Below are 20,466 nucleotides of genomic sequence, written 5' to 3' on the forward strand. Positions count from 1 at the left end.
TGGAGTAGTGGAAGGTGGAAAAAAGAGATCTTTGAGGTTCCTCCCAACCCAAACCATTCTGAGGTTCTGTGGACAGTGGAGGAGAGTGTGTGGTGATGACTTGTGCTGTTCCCAGGCCCTGGCAGAGGAGAAGGTGGCCTACGAGCGCAGCACCAGTCGCAACATCTACCTGAACGTGGCCGTGAACACCCTGAAGAAGCTCCGCAGCCTCGTGCCCAACTCCCCAGCCAGCACCAACAGTAGGTACCTTGCACCCGAACAGCTGGAGCCCTGCTGGGGTTACAAACCACAGAGAGAAACTTGTCTGAAAAGCCAGAACCCATTTCTCAGCAGCATTATGCTGAAAGGCAAACAGCTCCAGTTTAGCTTTTTATAGCCTGGCAAGCCTTAATGGGCCTTCAAGAGGCAGGTCCTACAATGCTTTGTTGGCTTTCTCAGCCTAAATGGAGATAATGCCACACGGCTGGGTTTTTTTTAGCACAAGTTCTTTCAAATGAAAAGCCCTGCTAATGGAGTAACTTTCACATGATGCCTTCAAAGTGATAGACTCATCCATCACCACAGAAATCTGCTACACACATTAAGCTTCAAGAGAGAAACGAAGAGGGTTAAGACATTTCATTATTGGCTCTCGAGAGGGTACATTAAACAATCAATTTGTGCTGTTCTTGTGAATTTTTTTTCCTCTGGTCTCTTCCTTTTTCTCCCCTCTGTCTTCATTACGTTCCTGGCCATTAGGCAGAGCAGCTGAACTTGGAGGCTGGCCTTTAGGAGAGGGCTGCCAGTTAATGATTAGTAAAAAGCCCCTCTCTGCCATTGTCTGATGTGTTGAGCATATTCTAGAGCTCTGAAACTCCTTTCTGAAAGAAGCTGAAGGATCCTGCGTGGGAGGTTGGTCTGCAGGGCCCCAGAATCAAAGCTGCTGCCTGGGGGTGGGTGGTGCCCTCACACAGCACATGAAGGGGTCAAGTTGTTCCTGTGCTGGCTCCTCTCTCTTGGTCAGTCGGAGGGCTTTGTGTGCAGAGTGAGCAGGGAGAGCTACAATTTTCTAGCAGAACTGGAAAAGTGTCTTTGCTGCTCTTAAAATTGCTGTAGGCTGACAGTGTGAGCAGAATACTCTCTGTGGTGCTGGAATGGAAATGCTGGGCCAGCATGTGACAAAAAGAATCCATTTCTGGAGCAAAACAAGAGTTAAAGAGAACAGACACAGTTCTCCCTCCTCTTGCCCGTGTGTAGTGTCCCAAACTAGGACTGAAGTCACCCACTGGGTCCCTGATCTCTGTCCCCCTGTGCTGTTCCCTCCTCCTTGCAGAGACAAGTAACAAGAAGGTGGTGTCCCACGAGGCTGTGCTGGGAGGGAAGCTTGCTGCCAAGACCAGCTTCACTCTGAACCGCTCAGGGAGCCTGAGAGCCGAGGATCTGACAGGTCAGACCCTGCTCCTGCTGGGCTGTCACTTGTGAGGGGGGAGCTGAGCTGTGACGCTGATTGGGGGGTGCAGGATCGGGCTGGGGCACTCAACTCGAGTTGTGGGGGCACTTCAGCCACCACACTGTCAGAAGGATCTGAACCTGTTGGAGAGTGTCCCAAGGAGGGACACGGAGCTGGGGAAGGTCTGAGGAGCGGCTGAGGGCACTTGGCTGGTTCAGCTGGAGCACAGGAGATGAGGGGAGGCTCCTCGGGGGCTGCAGCTCCTCCCGAGGGGAGGCAGAGGGGCAGGGGCTGAGCTCTGCTCTGGGACAGCTCCTGGAGCCCAGCAAGGGCTGGAGCTGTGCCAGGCCTTGGCATGGAGCTCAGGGAAAGGTTCTTCCCCCCGAGGGTGCTGGCACTGCCCAGGCTCCCCAGGGAATGGTCCCGGCCCCGAGGCTGCCAGAGCTGCAGGAGCGTTTGGACAGCGCTCTCAGGGCTGCTCAGGGTGGGGCTGTTGGGGGGTTTGTGCAGGACCAGGGGCTGCACTGATGATCCCTGAGGGTCCCTTCCAACTCAGGATTTTATGACCTGAAGAGCTGAGATTTCTCTGTTCTCTGGCTGCATCACAGAGCTGTAAAGTCCCTTGGGGGCTGGTGACACCACTGCCCAGTGCCCTCCTTCTGTCCTCGCTGGGGCTCTGAGGTCACTGCTGCAGCCTGGCTGGCTTTGATGGAGCATCAATAACCATTCAGAGCTGCCTCTTGTGCTTTGGGCATTATTTTACTTCAACTTTCTTGCCCTGAAGCAGTTCTTTACAATGTGCCTGTCAGATTAAAAGGCAAACTTAAAAATCTCCATCTCTGTAGGGCTCAGTTTCACTTTCACCAATGTCACAGTAAGGTCGTATCATAGCCAAAGGGTTGTGCCACGAGCATTTTTCATGTGGGCTCAAATCAGTTATGGGTATTTTGGTTGCCAAGAGATGTAGGCAGATTGTGGAGGAGATCAGAGACGAGCCAGGGAGGCCATGGAGCAGAAGGAATTGACATTGAGAAAGCTTAAAAGGGCCAGTATAGCTCAGCTAAGCAACATCAAAGGGCACCCAGGAATATTGGAAGGGTTTAATGCAGCAGCCAAAGGAGATATTGAGCAGAGTGCAAGAAGTTATAATTATTCTGTGAAATGAAACAAGCAGCCTGAAATCAGTAGCAGGAAGAAACTTCTGATAATGGAGTTTTTAGGGAGCTATGCATGGCCTTTGAGGGGTATTTGAGGGTTGTGTTAGCAGTTATCAGCTGTTGAATTTAAACATTCAAATGGGAGAAGTTTCACATTTAGTGACAGGACAAGGGGAATGGCTCCCACTGCCAGAGGGCAGGGCTGGATGGGATTTTGGGTGGGAATTCGTGGCTGTGAGGGTGGGCAGGCCCTGGCACAGGGTGCCCAGAGCTGCTGTGGCTGTCCCTGGATCCCAAAGCCAGGCTGGACGGGGCTTGGAGCATCCTGGGATAATGGAAGGTGTCCCTGCCATGGCAGGGGGTGGAATGGGATGATCTCCAAGGTCCCTTTCAACCCAAATCCGGTTGGTTCTATCAGTAACAGCAAGGCCTTTTGGAGGAATTACAGCTATGCTTTCCAGACTTAATGCTCCTCGTTCAAGGAGTTTAAAAATCACCTTGTACAATAATGGCCAGGTTCTAAAAATGCCCACCCAACACCTATTCCCCTGTCCATCCTGAGCTGAGGCAGTAGAAGCAAGTTCAGAATAGGGAGGGAGGTTCAGTTTATCAAGGCAGGAGACTTGGTAAAGGCAGAGAAAGAGGCAGTGCTTTGGTGGTGAGAGCTGAGCTGTGTTTGTGTGCAGGAGCTGCCCTGTACCGGCGCCTCAAGGAGTACCTGATGACTGAGGAGCAGCTCAAGGAGAACGGGTACCCAATGCCTCACCCTGAGAAGGCTGGACGTGCTGTGCTCTTCACTGCAGAGGAGAAGAAAGTGATTGACTGTAAGCTCTGCTGCTCTTTCCTTCTGCAGGATGTGCTGGATTCAGCAGGAGCTGCCCCTTGGTCCTGTTGTGATGGGGAGTGTGGCTGCAGAACTCTGCTGCATGGAGAGTTTCTTCAGCTTTCACATCCTGAGAATGCTGGTTTTGGGTTTATAATCTATGGGGCTGAGGGAGGTTTCTAATGTCTAATGCCCAGGTTACAAGCGACAGGATAAAAGGAAACAGCCTCAAGTTGCACCACGTGAGGTTTAGATTGGATATAAGGGAAAATTTCTTTGTGGAAAAGGTGGTGAAGCATTGAACAGGCTGCCCAGGGCAGTGGTGGAGTCATCTCCCTGTAAATGTTCAAAAAATGTGTGGATGTGGCACTTGGGGACATGGTTTAGTGGTGGCCATGGTGGTGGTGCTGGTGGTTAGATTTGATCTTAAAAGTCTTTTCCAGCCTCAGCAATTCCAGGATTCTGTGCTGCCGAGGAGCAGCAATGGAACAGGTTGGAAAGAGATTCCTGTTCTGCACTTGGTGACCCTCCCCTCTCCCAGGGGAAGGATTTTTTTCTGTCTCTGTCTGTGTGAGCTGCTGTTATGGTGGGATAAGGAGTGACACTGGGCCAGGCTGGCTTTGCAGTGGGTCCTGCTGTGATGCTCTGGATTGCAGAGTTTTCTATTTGATCTCTTGGCACTGCTGGGCCAAATAGTTCCCCAGAGCCCTTTTTGCAGCTGGACAAAATGATCATAAAATCACAAAATAGTTTGGATTGGAAGGGACTTCCACCCCCTAGAACACCTTCCACCAGACTGGGTTGCTCCAAGCCATGTCCAACATGGCCTTGAACCCACAAGTTTTCTCAGGACAGGATGGGATCTTCCTCTGAGTTTTCTGAACTCATGGCAAGATTTCTGCTCCTCAGCCCCTGACTGAGGCAGGCTGTGCTGCAGCAGGGATAAAATCCAGACTGGTGATTTCTGTTGAGGTGCTTTGCCACGCTCCCCTGAGCATCTGTGTGGAGAGACCTCACTAAAGTGTGTTAAGTGCTCATCCATGTTAACACCTTGTGCCTACATTTGTCCTGTGGTTGCTGAAGCAACCTGGGCAAAAGCTCTCTTGCATTAACACTGTCAAGTGCTGTATTTGTGAGAGCCCTTTTTTTCCCAGGAACCAGCCAGCTCCTCTATATGAACCTGAGCTCGTGTTCCTGGTTTTGTTCCTGTAGTTTCCTGCAGATGTTGCAGGATCTTTGAATTTCTCCTTGTTTAACTAAAGCTGCCACTGTGACCAGTTGGGCAGGGCTGGGAATGTGCTAACAGCTTTAATGCTGACACCAAAACTCATGGAATTGCATGGAGATCAGAAGCTAGCTAGATGATAGCTCCTTCCCAGTGGCTTTTTGCATCTCCCTTCCCCAAATTTTGGGCAGTAAAAGCAGAGGTGGTAGGAGGGAGCAGTTGCCAGGCCCTGCCCTAAGTGCTGCTGGAAAATCCTGACTGAAAAGCTGTGCCCTAGAAGAGCTAAAATGTCATTTGGAAGTGACAAGGCACAGATCCCCTTGAAACCAGGCTTCATTAGCTCTGGTGTCCAAAGAATGACTTATTTTTCCTGTTTCTTAAAATAACTGTGTTAGACTCCAACGTAATTTGCTGTGCACGGAGAAACAATGCAGCAAACCTTGACAGAGCTGAGGGCAGCTTATGTGGACCAAAACCACTGGAGAGTCTTTGTGTTTGCCTCTGGGAAGTGTCTGGGGGGGCAGATTTCAGAGGGATTGCTGTGCCTTTGTAGGAGTTTGCAACAACATTTGGAATCCTTTTTAACAGAAAACATAATTTGGGGATTGAGTGATTGTGATTTACTTTGTTTTGGCCGGGTTAAGGAGGTGAGGGGTAGGAAGGGCTGCTTCCAGTGACCTGGCTGTTGTTTCTCTCCTGTCCCCAAGCCTCGTGCAGGATCTGCTGTCGCTGTGGCACCGAGTACATGGTCTCAGCCTCGGGGAGCTGCATCCGCAAGGAGGAGTGTGTCCATCACTGGGGGCGGCTGCGCAAGCAGAGAGGTACAGCCCTGCCGGGGGGATTGGCCCGTGCTGCCTGTGCTCCAGTCCAAACACAGAGTCTTCCTCAGCTTTGAGCTCGATTTTGGGGCGTGTCACACTCCCAGGTGGTGGCAGTTCCTGTGCCTGTCACTGCAGTGACCTCTCAAAGAGCCGCTGGGCTTGGCAGTGCTCAGAATGTGACACTGCGGCTGCAGCAGAGCTGCTTCATCTTTGTTCAGAAAAGTGAGGGGAAAAAAACCTTCCTGTGCTTTTTGAAAAGAATCAGCCTTTTAAAAGGCTGACTGGGAGCATTAGAGGTCTGTCACTCCCAGGAGAGTTCACTGATCTTGGCTGAATTTATTTGCAGCAAAGCACTAACCTAGTTTGAGCTCTGCTCTGGTTTTCCACCAGAGCATCTGAGTGGCTTCTGGAGTTTGTCTGGCTGAGTACCAGACTTAAACTCTTTAGATTGCTGCCTATGAACCCACAGTTACTTTTCCCCTGTGTCTGACACATTATTGTCATGCTTATCCAGGGGATCTGCACGTGGAAGTCGAAGTTCAGGCCTCTTGTTAACAAGAGTCTTCTCCTTGACCCTTCATCTCTTACTCTTTCAGTGCCAGGTGGGTGGGAAACCCACTACAGCTGCTGCTCTGGAGCTGTGGGGTCACCAGGCTGTCAGGTTGCTAAAGTAAGTGATGGAACAACACCTTTTTATTCTCAGTGACATTTGTGCTCTGCTCACGGTGGCAGTGGCTGGGAAATCCTTGCTTAAGCCTTTAGAAGAGCAGTGGCTTCCCTTAAGGGGATAAAACAAGTGCAACTTAAATTGTTTTGCTCTGAAGTGGAAGGGAAATCCAGTATTTGACACTCAGCTGTCTGGAGTGAGCTGGGTTCATTTATCCTGAGCTGCCCAGCTCATCATAGAAAAGTTCACGTTCTTTAGTGAATCACCAAAGGAATGAGAAATAAGGGATTTCCTCATAAGGAGTAGTCTCAGGGCCTTGGAAACAGTGTGCCAAACTATTTTTCCCATCTTTTCCTTTCCAGATTCCCATGCTAAGGTAATTTTATCCTGGTGGACAAATCTTTTCTGACAAGTTTGCTATTTGTTGCCTGTCCTTGGTTGTAATGAGGGGAGGAATCTTTCCAAGGAGCCTGTTGTAACACCACAGTTTCACAAAACTTCTTTTGAGGGAGCCCAGCACTAGAAAAAATAATGAAGAACCCTCTGAGATGTGGAGTTAGAGCAGAGCACTGTCTGGGGTACCTTAGCACAGGTGCTTTTTTCTTGCCCTTAGGCAGCAGGAGAGTTGGTGTGCCAGCCCAGCATCCCCAGTCTGTCTTGTGCCTTTCTCTCAGGTCTCTGGGCATGTTCCTTGTCTCTTGTTTTAGTGGCATTTTTATATTTGGCAGCTGCCACACAGGGGAGAACCAAAAGCTAGAGGTAGAAGTTGATCCTAAGCAAAATTCAAGGTTTGTTGCAATAGGAAGAGTTGTCTGGGCACTGGATTGGATAGGATTGGATTATTATTTTTCTTTTTTTTTTTTTTTTCCCAATGAGTTTAGGATTTTTTTATTTTTTTTTTAATCAGATGCTCTGGGCACTGTGTGCCAGGGCCTGCCCACCCTGCCAGGGAACAATTCCTGCCCAATATCCCATCCATCCCTACCCTCTGACAGTGGAGCCATTCCCCCTTTCCTGTCCCTCCATCCCAGTATAAAAAGTCCCTCTCCTTCCTTTTTATAAACCCCCAGTTTTCACATCACCCTTTGGTAGATTTAAGGTTGAATCCACAGCCTGCTCAGCGTCAGAGCATGCAGTAAAATTTTGGGATATTGGGGAGCACAGAATCCTTCAGTGCTGAAGAAAGGCTTTGAAAGCAGAAAATATTTGTAATGAGACACCATTCTCAGTAAGTGGAGCAGTAAGCTGGTTAGAAAAGCTCATGTGTGTGTCCAAGCCTTTAGAAGAGCAGTGGCTTCCCTTCAGGGGATAAAACCAAGTGTAACTGAAATAGTTTTGCTGTGCAATGGTGGGAAATGCAGTGTGTGACTCTCAGGTGTGTGGAGTGAGCTGGGTTTGCTGCAGTTAGGCAGCGAGGCAGGAGATGGCAGGAGGGAGCTGTGCTGCTCCAGGGAGCCTGCAGTGCCTGCTCTTTGTGCTTCCTCAAAAACAGGAGCAACTTCCCTGCCCTCCTCCCAGCCAGGAAGAATTGGGCACTTTCAGGACAACAAAAATACATAATAGGGTTTGTTATACCTAATAGGGTTTGTTGTTTATTTTTTTTTTTCACTTCACTGCTCAGTTCTGTTGTATTACACAGGGAGGGAAGGGCTGAAGCTGCAAGGGAGAAGTGTTTGGTGTCTCCTGGCTGCTGAGCTGCTCTCCCCATTCCCTCAGCAGAGCTGCAGAGTGGACAAGTGCAGCCCCTTGCACCGGGCAGTGGTGATCCATGAGGCCTTTGAGCTGTGGAATCAGGGAGAGATTGGCCTCAGTGTTGGCCCAGCTGCCTCATTAACTTCAAATGATGCAGTTCCTGTGCCCTGGCTGCACCTGCAGTAGTGACCTGTGCAGGAAAATATGCAAATCCTGCTTTGGTTTCCTCTCTACCCACGCATGTCAGCTTTGCAAGGGCCTCAGTTCCTCGTCTCTCCTGCCTTTAATCCCGAGACAAACCAGAACAGTTTCATTCTTTGTAGGGTGAGACCTATGGGAAGCCCTGTACTGTGCTGGGCACTGCTGAAGCCCCACCTCAAATCCTGGGATCAGTTTGGGGCCCTCATGACAAGAAGGACATTGAAGGGCTGGAGTGTGTCCAGGGCAGGGGACAGAGCTGGGGAAGGGTCTGGAGCACCAGGAGCAGCTGAGGGAGCTGGGAAAGGGGCTCAGCCTGGAGAAAAGGGGGATCAGAGGGGACCTTGTGGCTCTGCACAGCTCCTGACAGGAGGGGACAGCCGGGGGGGGTCAGGCTCTGCCCCAGGGAACAGGGACAGGAGGAGAGGGAACAGCCTTGAGTTGAGCCAGGGCAGGTTGAGGTTGGATATTAGGAAATTTCTCCACAGAAAGGTTTGTAAAGCATTGGAAGGGGCTTCCCAGGGTAGTGATGGAGTTACCATCCCTGGAAGTATTCAGAAAGCATGTGGGTCTGGCACCTGGGGACCTGGTTTAGTGGTGACCATGGTTGCTGGATTGACTTGATCTTGGGAGTCCTTTCCAGCCTAAGAATTCAGTGATTCCATGGCTTTGAGCATGGTGAAGGAGGCTGTTCCCAGATTGCTGTGGTTGTACACAAATACATGGAGATTTAGGGACGGACAAAACTTAAACACAACAAAAAACCTCACTGGGGAATAAGGGAGGGAGAACATCACCTCTGGGTGTGGTGCAGGCTGGTTTTACCTAAAGCCACGTCAGCAGGCAAAAGGACAGTCCCAGCTCTGCCTTGCTCTCTGTTACCTGTTCCTGCTTCCCCTTTAAAGTTCCTCTAGCCTAGAACCCCTGCTTGCCAGGAAGGTTTCAGGGTAACCAGTGGGATCTGTGCTGTGGAGGAGTGTGGGAGTACCTGTGTTGCAACAGCAGCTCAGTCATGCACTGGCTAAAACCACTTGTGAAATCACTCCCTGAGTTTTCCTGCTGGATCTTGTTGACCTAGAGCTTTAGCTGAGTGCTTGGAAATGCCCTTTATTGCCTCAAGTGCTGGTGGGCTGGAGCTCCTGTGTGTGTGGATGCACACATTGCTCTGGAGCTGGCTGCCTGCTCGTGCTCACACAGGGATGTCTGTGTGGGATCCTGCACCTGGCCTTGTCTTGGCCACAGGAACCAGGAGCTGGAGTTACACCAGAGCCAGGCCTCAGTGTGACCCTTCCTGAATAATTCTGCTCCATATCAAAAGCTCCTTCTCTCCAGACACACCATGTCCTGCTCCTCCATGTGTTGTCAGTACGATGCCGCCAGCCCTGATGTGCCACTGGAATTAGGACTGCCCTTGGCTGTGTTTGCTGTGGTTGTGAACTTCTCAGCCTCACTGCAGGCAAAACTTATTCCTCATTAAGAAATGATTAAAACCCCACTTTTGTTGAAGTGGAGGTTTGTCAGAGTGAGCTCTTTGGCTTCTTGTTGTTCTGATCACCAGCTGTCCCTGTCTTTTCCTTTCAGCAACACGTGCACGATGGGCGCAAGGAGAGCCTGGATGGCTTTGTGAAGACTTTTGAGAAGCTGCCCACGACTGATGGCTACCCTGGGATCTACGCCTTAGACTGTGAAATGGTGGGTCCCAAGCCAAAATAAAGCTTTTTGGGACTGGCTGAGGTGTGACACAAGTGGCTGAAGGGAAGCTGTTTCCTGACCTCATTCTCTCTGCTCTGAATATTGGTGCTGGAGGTGTAAATGAGCTCTTATTGATTGGTGTGTTTGGCTTGAGGGCTGTGCAGGCTCTGACTGGCCCACGCTGCTGCCTGGCCTTGCTGCGTTTTGGGAGCTGCAGCATTGGGTGAGGGGCTCCACAGATCCCACAGTGTTTTGGCTGTGCCTCTCATCACATCTGCCCTGTCCTTGCAGTGCTACACTAAGCAAGGACTGGAGCTGACGAGAGTAACTGTGATCAACTCGGAGCTGAAGGTGGTGTACGACACCTTTGTCAAGCCAGACTCCAAGGTGGTGGATTACAACACCAGGTGAGGATGTTCTTCCTTGGGACAGAGCTTTGTGCTCTCTCAGGAACTTGGTGTGGCTGGCAGCACTTGTTGAAACTCCACTGACCACCACTCCCTAAGGGCTTTGGGCCTTGAGGTGTTTCTTCAGGTGAAGGACCCCACCTGTGTCCTGTTGCTCTGCAGATTCTCAGGTGTGACAGAGGAGGACCTGGAGAACACGAGCATCACCCTGCGGGATGTCCAAGCCGTCCTACTGAACATGTTCAGTGCAGACACCATTCTGATAGGGCACAGCTTGGAAAGCGACTTATTTGCACTAAAGGTAACTTGGGCTCTTGCCTTCACATCTCCCTGTGGTTCTTTCTCCCCCGGGAGGTGTTGGATGTCTCCTTCAAATTTAGGAACTGTTTCTTTCCAAGGACCAGCAGTTCACAGTAGTGGGGTGGCCTCACCTCAGGTCCTGTGTGCAGTTTTGGGCACCACAATATAAAAAAGCCATGCACCTGTTAGAGAGTGTCCAGAGGAGCTGTGAGGATGGGGAAGGGTCTGGAGGAGCCTCATGAAGGGCAGCTGAGGGTACTTGGATTGTTCAGCCTAGAGGAGACTCATCGTGGTCTTCAGCAGCCTCATGGGGGAAGAGGAGGGACAGGGGCTGGATTTGATCCCTGAGGGTCTCTTCCCACTGAGGGCATTCCAGGATTCCATGGTTTGTCCAGTCTCTGCGCCTGTGTGAAGCTGGTTGTGGTGGAAGTGCAGGGGAGTGGGGTCATGTGTGTCACTCATGGTGTCACCTGAGCTCTTAGTGGCTCTGCTGCCCTGGACAGGGCTCTGGGCAGCCTGGTCTAGTAGAAGGTGGAACAAGATTGTCTCTAAGATCTCCCAAACCATTCCATGATTCTGATCCCAAATCATTTCCCTCTCACCCCTGCCTGATCTGATCTGCGTTCTGTGCCAGCTTTTCTAGGAACTGTGGTGTTGCTTTGATGGAGTTATGCTGACCTTTTACCTGTCCTGTTTCCTGCCTGGCCCGGTGTGCCCATCCCTCTGCCAGCTCTGCTGTCCTGCAGGGAGTGTGTCCTGCACTGAGGCCCCAGGGGATTGTCCTGGGTCACCAGGAGAGCGTGTGGCAGGCAGGAGCCAAGTCTTTGTGCTCACATGCCAGAACTTCCCTCAGCCATTCTTTGTCCCACAGCTCTCCTGCTGAAGCCTGTGTGGCTGCCAGCTCCCAGGGCTGGGTTAAAGCAGGAGCTTTTAATGCCTGTAAAACACTTTACCTCTCCGTGGCACCCTTTATCCCAGCCTTGGAGAGGCTTCATCATAATCAGAAAGACATTATTTCCAGTTGGATCAGCTCGAGATGACTGCCTTGGCCTCTCAGAGGCTTGATTTTCTCTTAGCACCACAGCTGCTGCCAAGAGGAGGAGCCCAGAGCAATCCAGCAGAGCCGTGGGGTGTCACAGCAGAATGGCCGAGGGCTGTGCCACTAAAGCCATATCTCACTAATGGCTGTGGCAACTTCCAAGTGCTGATGACATTTCAAGTTTTATTTAAAGCTTTATTATCCTGTTTCCTCACTCTTCCTGATCTACATAAGTAATTACCAGTGTGTCTGGGAGGGTGCCAGGGCTGAGTGCAGTCCAGGGGAGATGATCCATAACATTGGCAGTTTTATATTCCGAGGAGTGGAGCAGGTTGTTCCTGTTAAAGTGCAGCTGTTCTGGGGCAGTTGTGGAGCTGTTACTGATGGAGTTATGGGTTTTCCTGCAACATGAGCTGGTGCCTGGAGGCAGAGAAGAGAGGGCAGGGCTGGATGGGAGATTGGGAACTGGGAATTGTTCCCTGGCAGGGTGGGCAGGCTGTGGCTGCCCCTGGATCCCTGGCAGTGCCCAAGGACAGGGCTTGGAGCAGCCTGGGACAGTGGAAGGTGTCCCTGCCATGGCAGGGGATGGAGTAGAAGCCCTTTAAAAAGTGCCAGCTTGAAACACTCTCTGATATGATTCAGTGATAGAATTTCCTTGTCCCATTCTACCCTTGCTGAGCTGGTGCTGGTTAAAAACTTCCTGTTGAGTCACTGCTGGGAGCTGGGAAGATTTGGGGTTGGTCTGCACCCTAAAGGCCAAGCCTGCTCTGCAGAGTGATGTACATCCTGCCCACTCCTGTCCCCATCTCAGAATCCCACAGTGGTTTGGTTGGAAGGCACCATCAAGATTACCCAGTTCTAATCCTCTGCAGGGATGCCACTCACTGGACTGGGAAGCACTTTGAAAGGTTTCTACAACTCACAAGGTGCTGTTGTGCTGGTTCTTCAGTTTAGTTTTTAATTGGGAGAAGCTCCAGAACTATTCCAGCTTCTCCAGGCTGGGGGATTAAGGATTGGCCTGTCCTGCTGGAGTTACACCAACAGGATCAGCTCCAGATCTCTGCTGAGATTCAGGACACCTCCTGAATGTGAGGTTGCAGGGCTGTGGGGGCAGGCCTGTGGCTGGCACAGCAGTGGGAATGCCGTGTGCCCACACCCTGCCAGGGAATCATCCTGGATGCAGCCAGAGCCTCCTGCCAGACTGGTTGGGTGGGAATCCGCTGCGGGCACTGCACGAGCCCAGGGGTGACCAGAAGGTTGCTGCATCCCCAGGAGTGCCTGTCCCTGTGGGGCTGGGGAAATAACCCTGTTGCTCTGGCCCTCCCCAGCTGATCCACGGCACCGTGGTGGACACAGCCATCGTGTTCCCCCACCGCCTGGGGCTGCCCTACAAGCGGGCCCTGCGCACGCTGATGGCCGACTACCTCAAACGCATCATCCAGGACAACGGTGAGACTCTGAGGGAGCCACTTCCCCCTGCCTGTGCTCTCCTCAGCCCTGCCTTCCTCTGCTCTCCCCAGTCCTCTTGCTCCTGGCGTTTTCTGCCCTGCATGTGGGTGGTAAATGGGAATGTGCTGGCACAAGAAGCCTCAGCCACAGCTTCAGTGTGAGCCCTGTTCCGAGGGCAGAGCTCTCCCTGTGCTGAGTGGGACAAAGGAAGTGGTGTGGGAGGGCTGAGGGTGGCTCTGCCAAGGCCAGGTCCTGCCCTCCCTTCTGTCTCTGGCCAGCTGAGAAGGGCCCTCCTGTTGGAAGTGGGGCCTGTTCCCTCCTGTCTTCCCTGAGCACATTGTAAACGCTGCTGGGGGAGCTCCCAGCTGTTCCACAGCTGATGGTGTCAGCCCAAGCCCAGCAAAAAGTGTGGGTTTAGTGGAAAAAAATACATGTTTATTGTTGGGAGGGTTCATCTGGAGAAGAGAAGGCTTTGGAGACTCCTTAGAGCTCCTTCCAGGGCCTGAAGGGGCTCCAGGAGAGCTGGAGAGGGACTGGGGACAAGGCCTGGAGGGACAGGACACAGGGAATGGCTCCCACTGCCAGAGGGCAGGGCTGGATGGGAGATTGGGCAGGAATTGTTCCCTGGCAGGGTGGGCAGGCCCTGGCACAGGGTGCCCACCCTGGATCCCTGGCAGTGCCCAAGGCCAGGCTGGACGGGGCTTGGAGCAGCCTGGGACTGAGGAATGTGTCCCTGCCATGGCAGGGGTGGAACTGGATTAGCTTGAACAAACCATAAACCACAAACCATTCTGTGATTCTGTGGAATTCTTTAAATCCCTGTCTGTGGCTCAGGGTGCTCCCAGGTGTGGCTGTGGCTGCAGGGGCCAGGGAGCAGCTGGGGGAACTCCCTGAGCTGAGCTGAGCTGAGGGGTCACTGCCACGCCTGTGTTTGTGTCCCCAGTGGAAGGACACGACTCCAGTGAGGACGCCAGAGCCTGCATGGAGCTGATGGTGTGGAAGATCAGAGAAGATGCCAAGGTGAAGCGATGACCTGCGTTGTCTCTCTGCTGTTCTCCTGCACCTCTGTGAAGAAGCAGTGCAATAAATGCCCACAGCCACTCTGTCCCCATGCCAGCAGCATGTTCCTGCTCCCCAGCCATCCCAGCAGGACTCCTGGACGCACACACCTGCAGTCCCCCTGTCCAGGTGGTGCTTCTCAGATCCTCAGATCCACCTGAGGGATTCTCTGTGGTCCAAGCACCGCCTTTTGGGCCTGGCAAGGTGGTTTTGAGTAGCACAGCCAGAACTTCTTGGTTCCTAGGAGAAGCTTGTTAGAGGTAGGTTGGAGATGTGCAGAAGGATCCTTCTGGTTCAGTTAAAGGTAGATTGTTTACTACTTGTTTTTTTGTTTTCTCCCAAATATAACTTAAATTGCCTCTGTACTCCAAAGCAGTGTTTGGAGAGGGGGGAGATGGAAGAAGGTTGGGCAGGAAGCTGTGAGGGGATTGTGTAGCTGGTGTGGGAAGCAAGAGCTGAGGGTCAAGCACTTGGGAAGAGATCCTGGTGCAGTCCCACTGTGGAACTGCAGAAGAGGGAGGCTGGCTCTGAGCAGCTGGAGGGAGAGGAATGAGGTGGGATCTGGGAATTGGCACCTGGTTCTGCAGTCAGTGCAGAAGGGGAAACCACGAGTGTCCCACCTTGCCCAGACCTCAGGGAGCCATGAGGCAGGACGGGGACAAACAGCTCCCAGAGCCAGGGAGGTCTGCATCCCACCACTGCAGGGTAGGACAAGGGTCTTTCCCTGCCCCTCAGCTTCAGCAGGGCCCCAGTGAGCTTGTGTTCAGGGAACAAGGTTTTTGGGTGTGCAGGTAAGGCTGCACCTAAGGGTGGCCTCAGCAGCCTGTCCCTGCTGCAGGGACTTGGTCCAGGGAAAAGCAATAGGGGAAAATCATTTCACCTCATTTACATGTTGGGAGTTGTGCAGAAAGCAAAGGACTCAGCTGTGTCTGGCACCTGGACTAAAGCAGCTGCTGAGTGTGTCTGTCACTGGGGTGACTGGGTGGCACTGGGGGGTCCCTCTGCCCTGCCCCTGCTGCTGTCTGGGGACAGCAGAGCTGAGGGGAGCAATCCCCATGGACCCTGTGGTCTCTCAGCTGTGCTCAGGGAGCACCTTCACCGCAGGGCAGTGACCCTCACCGTCCCTGCAGCGCTGGGATTGTGTCCCTGTGTCCGTCTGGGGGCAGTGGGGTTTGGTTCCTGTCAGAGCCAGGCTCACTCACTCGGGGTCTGGGGACAGCTGTGTCCCCTGCATGTCCTGCTGAGCTGTCCCAGCCTGTGGCAGGACTGTGGGCTGGGCTGTGCCCCAGCTCTGGCCCTGGTGAACTCTCCCCATCCCACTGCTGCCCTCAGAGCAGGGACGTGGCTTCTCTGCCAGGAGCCACCAGGAGAAGTGGGGCTGTGAAGACTCCTGCTGCTGCTGAGCCCATCTGTGTTTCCTCTGCAGCCAGTTCCTTACCCCAGTTTTGGGGATGCAGCTCCACATCCAGCTCTGCTCCTTCCCTGCCTTGGGGCTCCCACCCCTGAGCAGCTTTGGGCCACTTTGGGCTGTCCCCATGTCCCCCTGCCTGCAGGGAACAGTGCTGCTCCTGCCAGGCTGGGGGAGAGACAGAGTTCAGCACTTCCCAGCTGGGGAGGGAAGGTTTGTTCCTGCTTCTGCCTCTTTGCCATGTTTATCCCCCATTTATCTTCACCCCTGGCTGCAGGGGTGGAATGTCCCTGGAGCAGCCAGGGCAGGCTCAGATGTGGCTCCTGCCTCTCCCTGTTCCTCAGCAGGCAGCCCCTGGGGCTGTTGGCTCCATCCCAGCCGCTGGGGCTGGGCAGGCAGGGCCTTCCTCCAGGCCATGGCACCTCCTTCACTCCCCACGGTCCCTAAACTGAGGTTTTGGGGTGGGGTGTGGGGGGCTGCCTGTGTCAGGGGATGTCCCTGGGAGGGTGGAACCATACCCAGGCCTGGCCCCGAGCTGCCATCACCTCCCCAGGCACCAGAGGTTTGGTTGGGTTGTACAGAACGATTGTAACCTGTAACTTTTTGTAATTGTTTTTAATAAAAGAGTGTTGACTAGATGCACATTCCCGAGTCTGGGACTGCTCTGCCTGTGGATGGGTTGTGGAGGGGAAGTGCTGGAGCCAGGCCAGAGCAGCCACGGAGATGCTGCAAGGGCTGGAGCCCCTCTGCTCTGGAGCCAGGCTGGGAGAGCTGGGGGTGCTCCCCTGGAGAGGAGAAGCTCCAGGGAGAGCTCAGAGCCCCTGGCAGGGCCTGAAGGGGCTCCAGGAGAGCTGGAGAGGGACTGGGGACAAGGCCTGGAGGGACAGGACACAGGGAATGGCTCCCACTGCCAGAGGGCAGGGCTGGATGGGAGATTGGGCAGGAATTGTTCCCTGGCAGGGTGGGCAGGCCCTGGCACAGGGTGCCCACCCTGGATCCCTGGCAGTGCCCAAGGCCAGGCTGGACAGGGCTTGGAGCAGCCTGGGACAGTGGGAGGTGTCCCTGCCATGGCAGGGGTGGCACTGGGTGGGCTTTGAGGTCTCTCCCAACCCAAACCATTCCTTGATTCTGTGACAGCAGTGGGGACAAGACCCCTTTCTGCTCCTTTGGGGCTGGGGGTGACCCTGTGGGCTCCCCACTTGGCCCCTCAGGTGTGTGCCCCCAACCACTCTGGCACAGGGTGACACAGGCACCCCCCAGGCACGGTCTGAGGGGTCAGTGGGGTCCCAGCCCTGAGGGGTCCCATCCTGTTCCCCCTCTGCCCTTTCAGAGCCCAGCTGCTGCCCAATCCAAACCATTCTGTGACTCCTCAACCCCTTCCATTCATAGCAGCTGGTCACAGAATCACAGAATTCACAGAATTCACAGAATCACAGAATTCACAGAATCACTGGGTTGGAAGAGAACTTCCAGATCATCGAGTCCAACCCAGCCCCAGCACCTCAACTCAACCCTGGCACCCACAGCCACATCCAGGCTTTGTTAAACACACCCACGATGGTGACTCCACCACCTCCCTGGGCAGCCATTCCAGAACTTTATCCCCTTTCTGTAAAAAAACTTCTTCCAAATATCCAACCTGTATTTCCCTTGGGACAGCTTGAGACTGTGTCCTCTGGTGACATTTCCCCCTCTCTCAGCCCCTAAATTTTCAGGCTAGCCCAGAGATCCGAGGCTTTGAGGGGAGGAACATCAGGAGATGGCGAAGATTTCCAAAAGAGGCTCTTACCCCAATATATGATGGTGCAGCTCTCTTTATTCTGTGATGTTCAGGGGAGAGTGGGGCAAAAGAGGATGAGCAGGAAATATCAGGGGTTTATCCCGACTTTGGGCACGGTGGGCAGGAAGGAGGGTCCAGGTTTATCTGGTCAGAGTCACAGTGTCCCGGGGAATGGGGAAAAAGCATGTCCTGAGTGCAATTTAACCCTGGATTTGTCATCTCTGCAGCCCAGCCCAGCCTCCCCCAGCCCCTCCAGGACATCCCTCCACCGGGATGAGCCCCGGGAACCGGGATGGAGCCCCGGGAACCGGGATGAGCCCCGGGAACCGGGATAGAGCCCCGGGAACCGGGATGGAGCCCCGGGAACCGGGATGGAACCTCAGCATCCCCCAACCCCTCCATCCTCCCCCTGCCCTTATCAATCTCCCAAATGGGGCAGGAATTCCAGCGCCAGGCCAAGGAGCTGATTCAGCTCGCAGGAAGAGGTGAAGGTAAAAAGTTCAAATCAAGAAATAATGGGCCATTAGATGACCTCACTGGCAATGTGTTTTATTTAACGCTGCTGGCAGCGCTGCTCCGAGGTTGGGAAAGTCTCACCTGCCCCTTCTCGGCCACCTCCGCGGCTTTGGTGGCACCGGCAGCGACCTCCAGTCCCACCCAGCCCCGAGGTCCCTTTGTCCCCCCTTGCAGGTCACCGGATGGCCCGAGGTGACATTAGGGAACCCCTGCAGTGACAAAAACATTTTGCTTTTTTTGGCTCTTTTGGGGAGGGACACACCGGGACAGACCCCTCGGTGCTGGGGGGACACACCGGGACAGACCCCGCGGTGCCCCAGGGACCCTCTGCCCCGGCTCCCGGCGCTCATTTAATTACACTGGACGGGAGGGGGGGTCAGCTAATTGCAGAGGGCGATTGATTGGGAAAATGTCATCTGCAGCGGCCTCTGTTGCCAGGGTGACCTCGGCCGGGCTCGCTGCGGGGAGGAAGGTGATGGGGAGGAAGGTGATGGGGAGGAAGGTGATGGGGAGGAAGGAAAGACTCCAGGAAGGACTCATATAGGGACATGGGGACATGTATGAGTTGTTTCCTGTAGATTTGGTTTTTTTGTTTGTGTTTCTGTGCAGAATTTGTCTTCCTTTTTCTTTGTAGTAATAGAAGCGGTTAGAGGTGGTGTTGTAGTGGGAGGTTGGTAGTTTTGGTAGTTATAAAATGGTGTTTGTGGTGCTGTGCATGTTTGTATTGGGGGTTGTTATTTTGTTGTGTGGTAACTCTTTGTAAGGTGCTGTTATTTTGTTTTAAGGGAGTGTGGTTAGTAATGGTGTAAGATTTTGCATAACAGTTTTTTGGTTTGGAGTTGGGACTTGTTAAGTTTTCACTCGAATTTTCAGTTAAAAGTTCAGGAGTGTTCTGTTTTGTTTAGGACTGTTATTTTTGATGTAAATTCGTGTACAAGGCTGTACGTGTGGACAAGGGGACATGTGTGGGGACACAGATGGGGACATGGGGACACAGGGACAGAGCAGCAGCGTTCAGGGAGCTCCTGGCTGTGCTGGAAATGCTTTCTGGGCTGCGGGGCTGGCGCTGGGTGATCGCCTCCGGGTCCCTGTGGTTAATTACAGGCAGTAATTAACGTGATGACGGTGTGCAGGATGAGTGGGGGCAGACACCAGGCTCTGGCCTCATTAGCTGCCTCACTAACGAGGTGCCCTCTGTCCTGGCAGAGTCCCAAAGGGGTGTGAAAAGGGACAAGATACCATGTGTGAGTAGTAGGTGCAAAAGGAGAGGGGTTCAAAGTCTCAGTTATGAAGGAAGAAAAGTTTGAAGGGGCAAATAAAGCAGGAATTGGGGGTGTTCTGTTAGTTCCAGAAGCCGAGTGCAATTTATTAGGACGGGATTTACAGGTGCAGTTGGACATTGGAGCACTCCTAGAGGAAGGAAAAATGGTGGTTAAGCTTCTCCAATTAAGGGAAGAGAATGAGGACGAAATCCATGAGATGGTGTGGGTAAAACCCAAAAATTGAGGTAAATTGAACATAGTAATAAAAAGAGTTGATGAGAACCATCCAGCTCAGGTATGACAATATCCACTTTCCCTGGAGGGGAGAGGAGGATGGCAGCTGGTGATCCAGGACCTTGAGGAGGGACCTTAGAACCATGTGTGTCCCCATAATACATCCATATCAGCAGTAAAAGAGTCAGATGGGCCCTACAGGCTTGTCTAAGATTTAAGAGAAATAAACAAAAAAACAGTGAATCAGTACCCAGCAGTGCCTAACCCCTGTACACTACTGAGTAACATCCCCCCAGCACACCACTGGTTTGGTGTGATTGACCTAAAAGATGTTTTTTGGGCAGGACCACTGGAGAAAGTCGGGATATATTTCCCTTTGAATGGGAGGACCCCGATTCAGGGAGTGGACCAGGTTCCCTCAAGGATTTTCCGAATCCCTGTCGGAATTTGAGGGTATTGGTGATTTTGAGATTGTAGAAAGTCTCTGTCTTTTTGCTTCGTTGTTAAAGAAGAAGCCATAATTTGTTTGTGCTGTTTTTAAGGTTGTTTATTTTTGCTTATCTATAATAAGTTTTGTTGTCCTGCAGGGCAGCGTGTGGGGCTCTGCCCTCAGTGGGATGGTACAAACATTATATACCAGAAACTACGTGTATTATATTTACAATAACGTGCCAATATCTGTCATCTACGTTGGACAGTGTGTCCCCAGCCTAAACTAATAGAAAAATGCCAACACCACAGTGAAACATGGAGGGCATGAAGAAGGAGAAAAAGGACAAGGCACACCCAATTTCCTCCATCTTGTCCCCTTTGGAGCCCTAATCTAGAAATCTAAAATTTTACTTTTGCACCCGTGTCACACTTAATTATTACTCTTATTAAACACTTAAAGCTTGTAATTCATCCTGTAAGATTGAAAACTCTTTTCCATGGCCAGAGATCACAGCCAGTGTCTCTGGGGGCTCTGTCCAGGGGGGTTCCTGACCCCTGCCAGGGTCCCAGACCTGCCAGAGCAGCCAGAGGGAAGCTTTGGATTCCCACAAATCCCCAATTTGGTCAAGCCTTGGGAGAAGCACTACGAGCAGCTGCTTTGTGCCTTCAGCCTCCTCTTCCTCGCTGCCCCTTCTCCTCGGTGCCCAAAGCTGCTGCCACACGCGGGGGGACTCGGGGGGGACCAATGCTCCCCAGTGCCACCAGTGCATCCCGGGGCTGCCCAAATCTGCCCTGGGACGGTGACAGGGACACCCTGACCGTGCCACAGCCGGGCAGGGAGGGCAGAGGGAGGCGGGCAGGTCCCCGGGAGGAGTG

The 20,466-nt window shown here is 52.8% G+C and overlaps 1 protein-coding gene across 1 annotated transcript in view; it reads left to right on the forward strand.

The window, feature by feature from the left end:
- REXO1 (RNA exonuclease 1 homolog) overlaps positions 1-16,008 on the forward strand; it is a 42,033-nt gene extending 26,025 nt beyond the window's left edge. Inside the window, exons 7-16 of the mRNA XM_072919296.1 lie at positions 116-239; positions 1,313-1,426; positions 3,273-3,410; positions 5,342-5,455; positions 6,052-6,125; positions 9,594-9,704; positions 9,996-10,111; positions 10,274-10,412; positions 12,779-12,899; positions 13,843-16,008. Coding sequence (XP_072775397.1) covers positions 116-239; positions 1,313-1,426; positions 3,273-3,410; positions 5,342-5,455; positions 6,052-6,125; positions 9,594-9,704; positions 9,996-10,111; positions 10,274-10,412; positions 12,779-12,899; positions 13,843-13,931 — 1,140 coding nt within the window. The 3' untranslated portion in view covers positions 13,932-16,008. The remainder of the gene's footprint in view (positions 1-115; positions 240-1,312; positions 1,427-3,272; positions 3,411-5,341; positions 5,456-6,051; positions 6,126-9,593; positions 9,705-9,995; positions 10,112-10,273; positions 10,413-12,778; positions 12,900-13,842) is intronic.
- The last annotated feature ends 4,458 nt before the right edge of the window (positions 16,009-20,466 follow it).

The sequence above is a fragment of the Taeniopygia guttata genome, chromosome 28 (assembly GCF_048771995.1).
Source record: "Taeniopygia guttata chromosome 28, bTaeGut7.mat, whole genome shotgun sequence".
NCBI lineage: Eukaryota > Metazoa > Chordata > Aves > Passeriformes > Estrildidae > Taeniopygia > Taeniopygia guttata.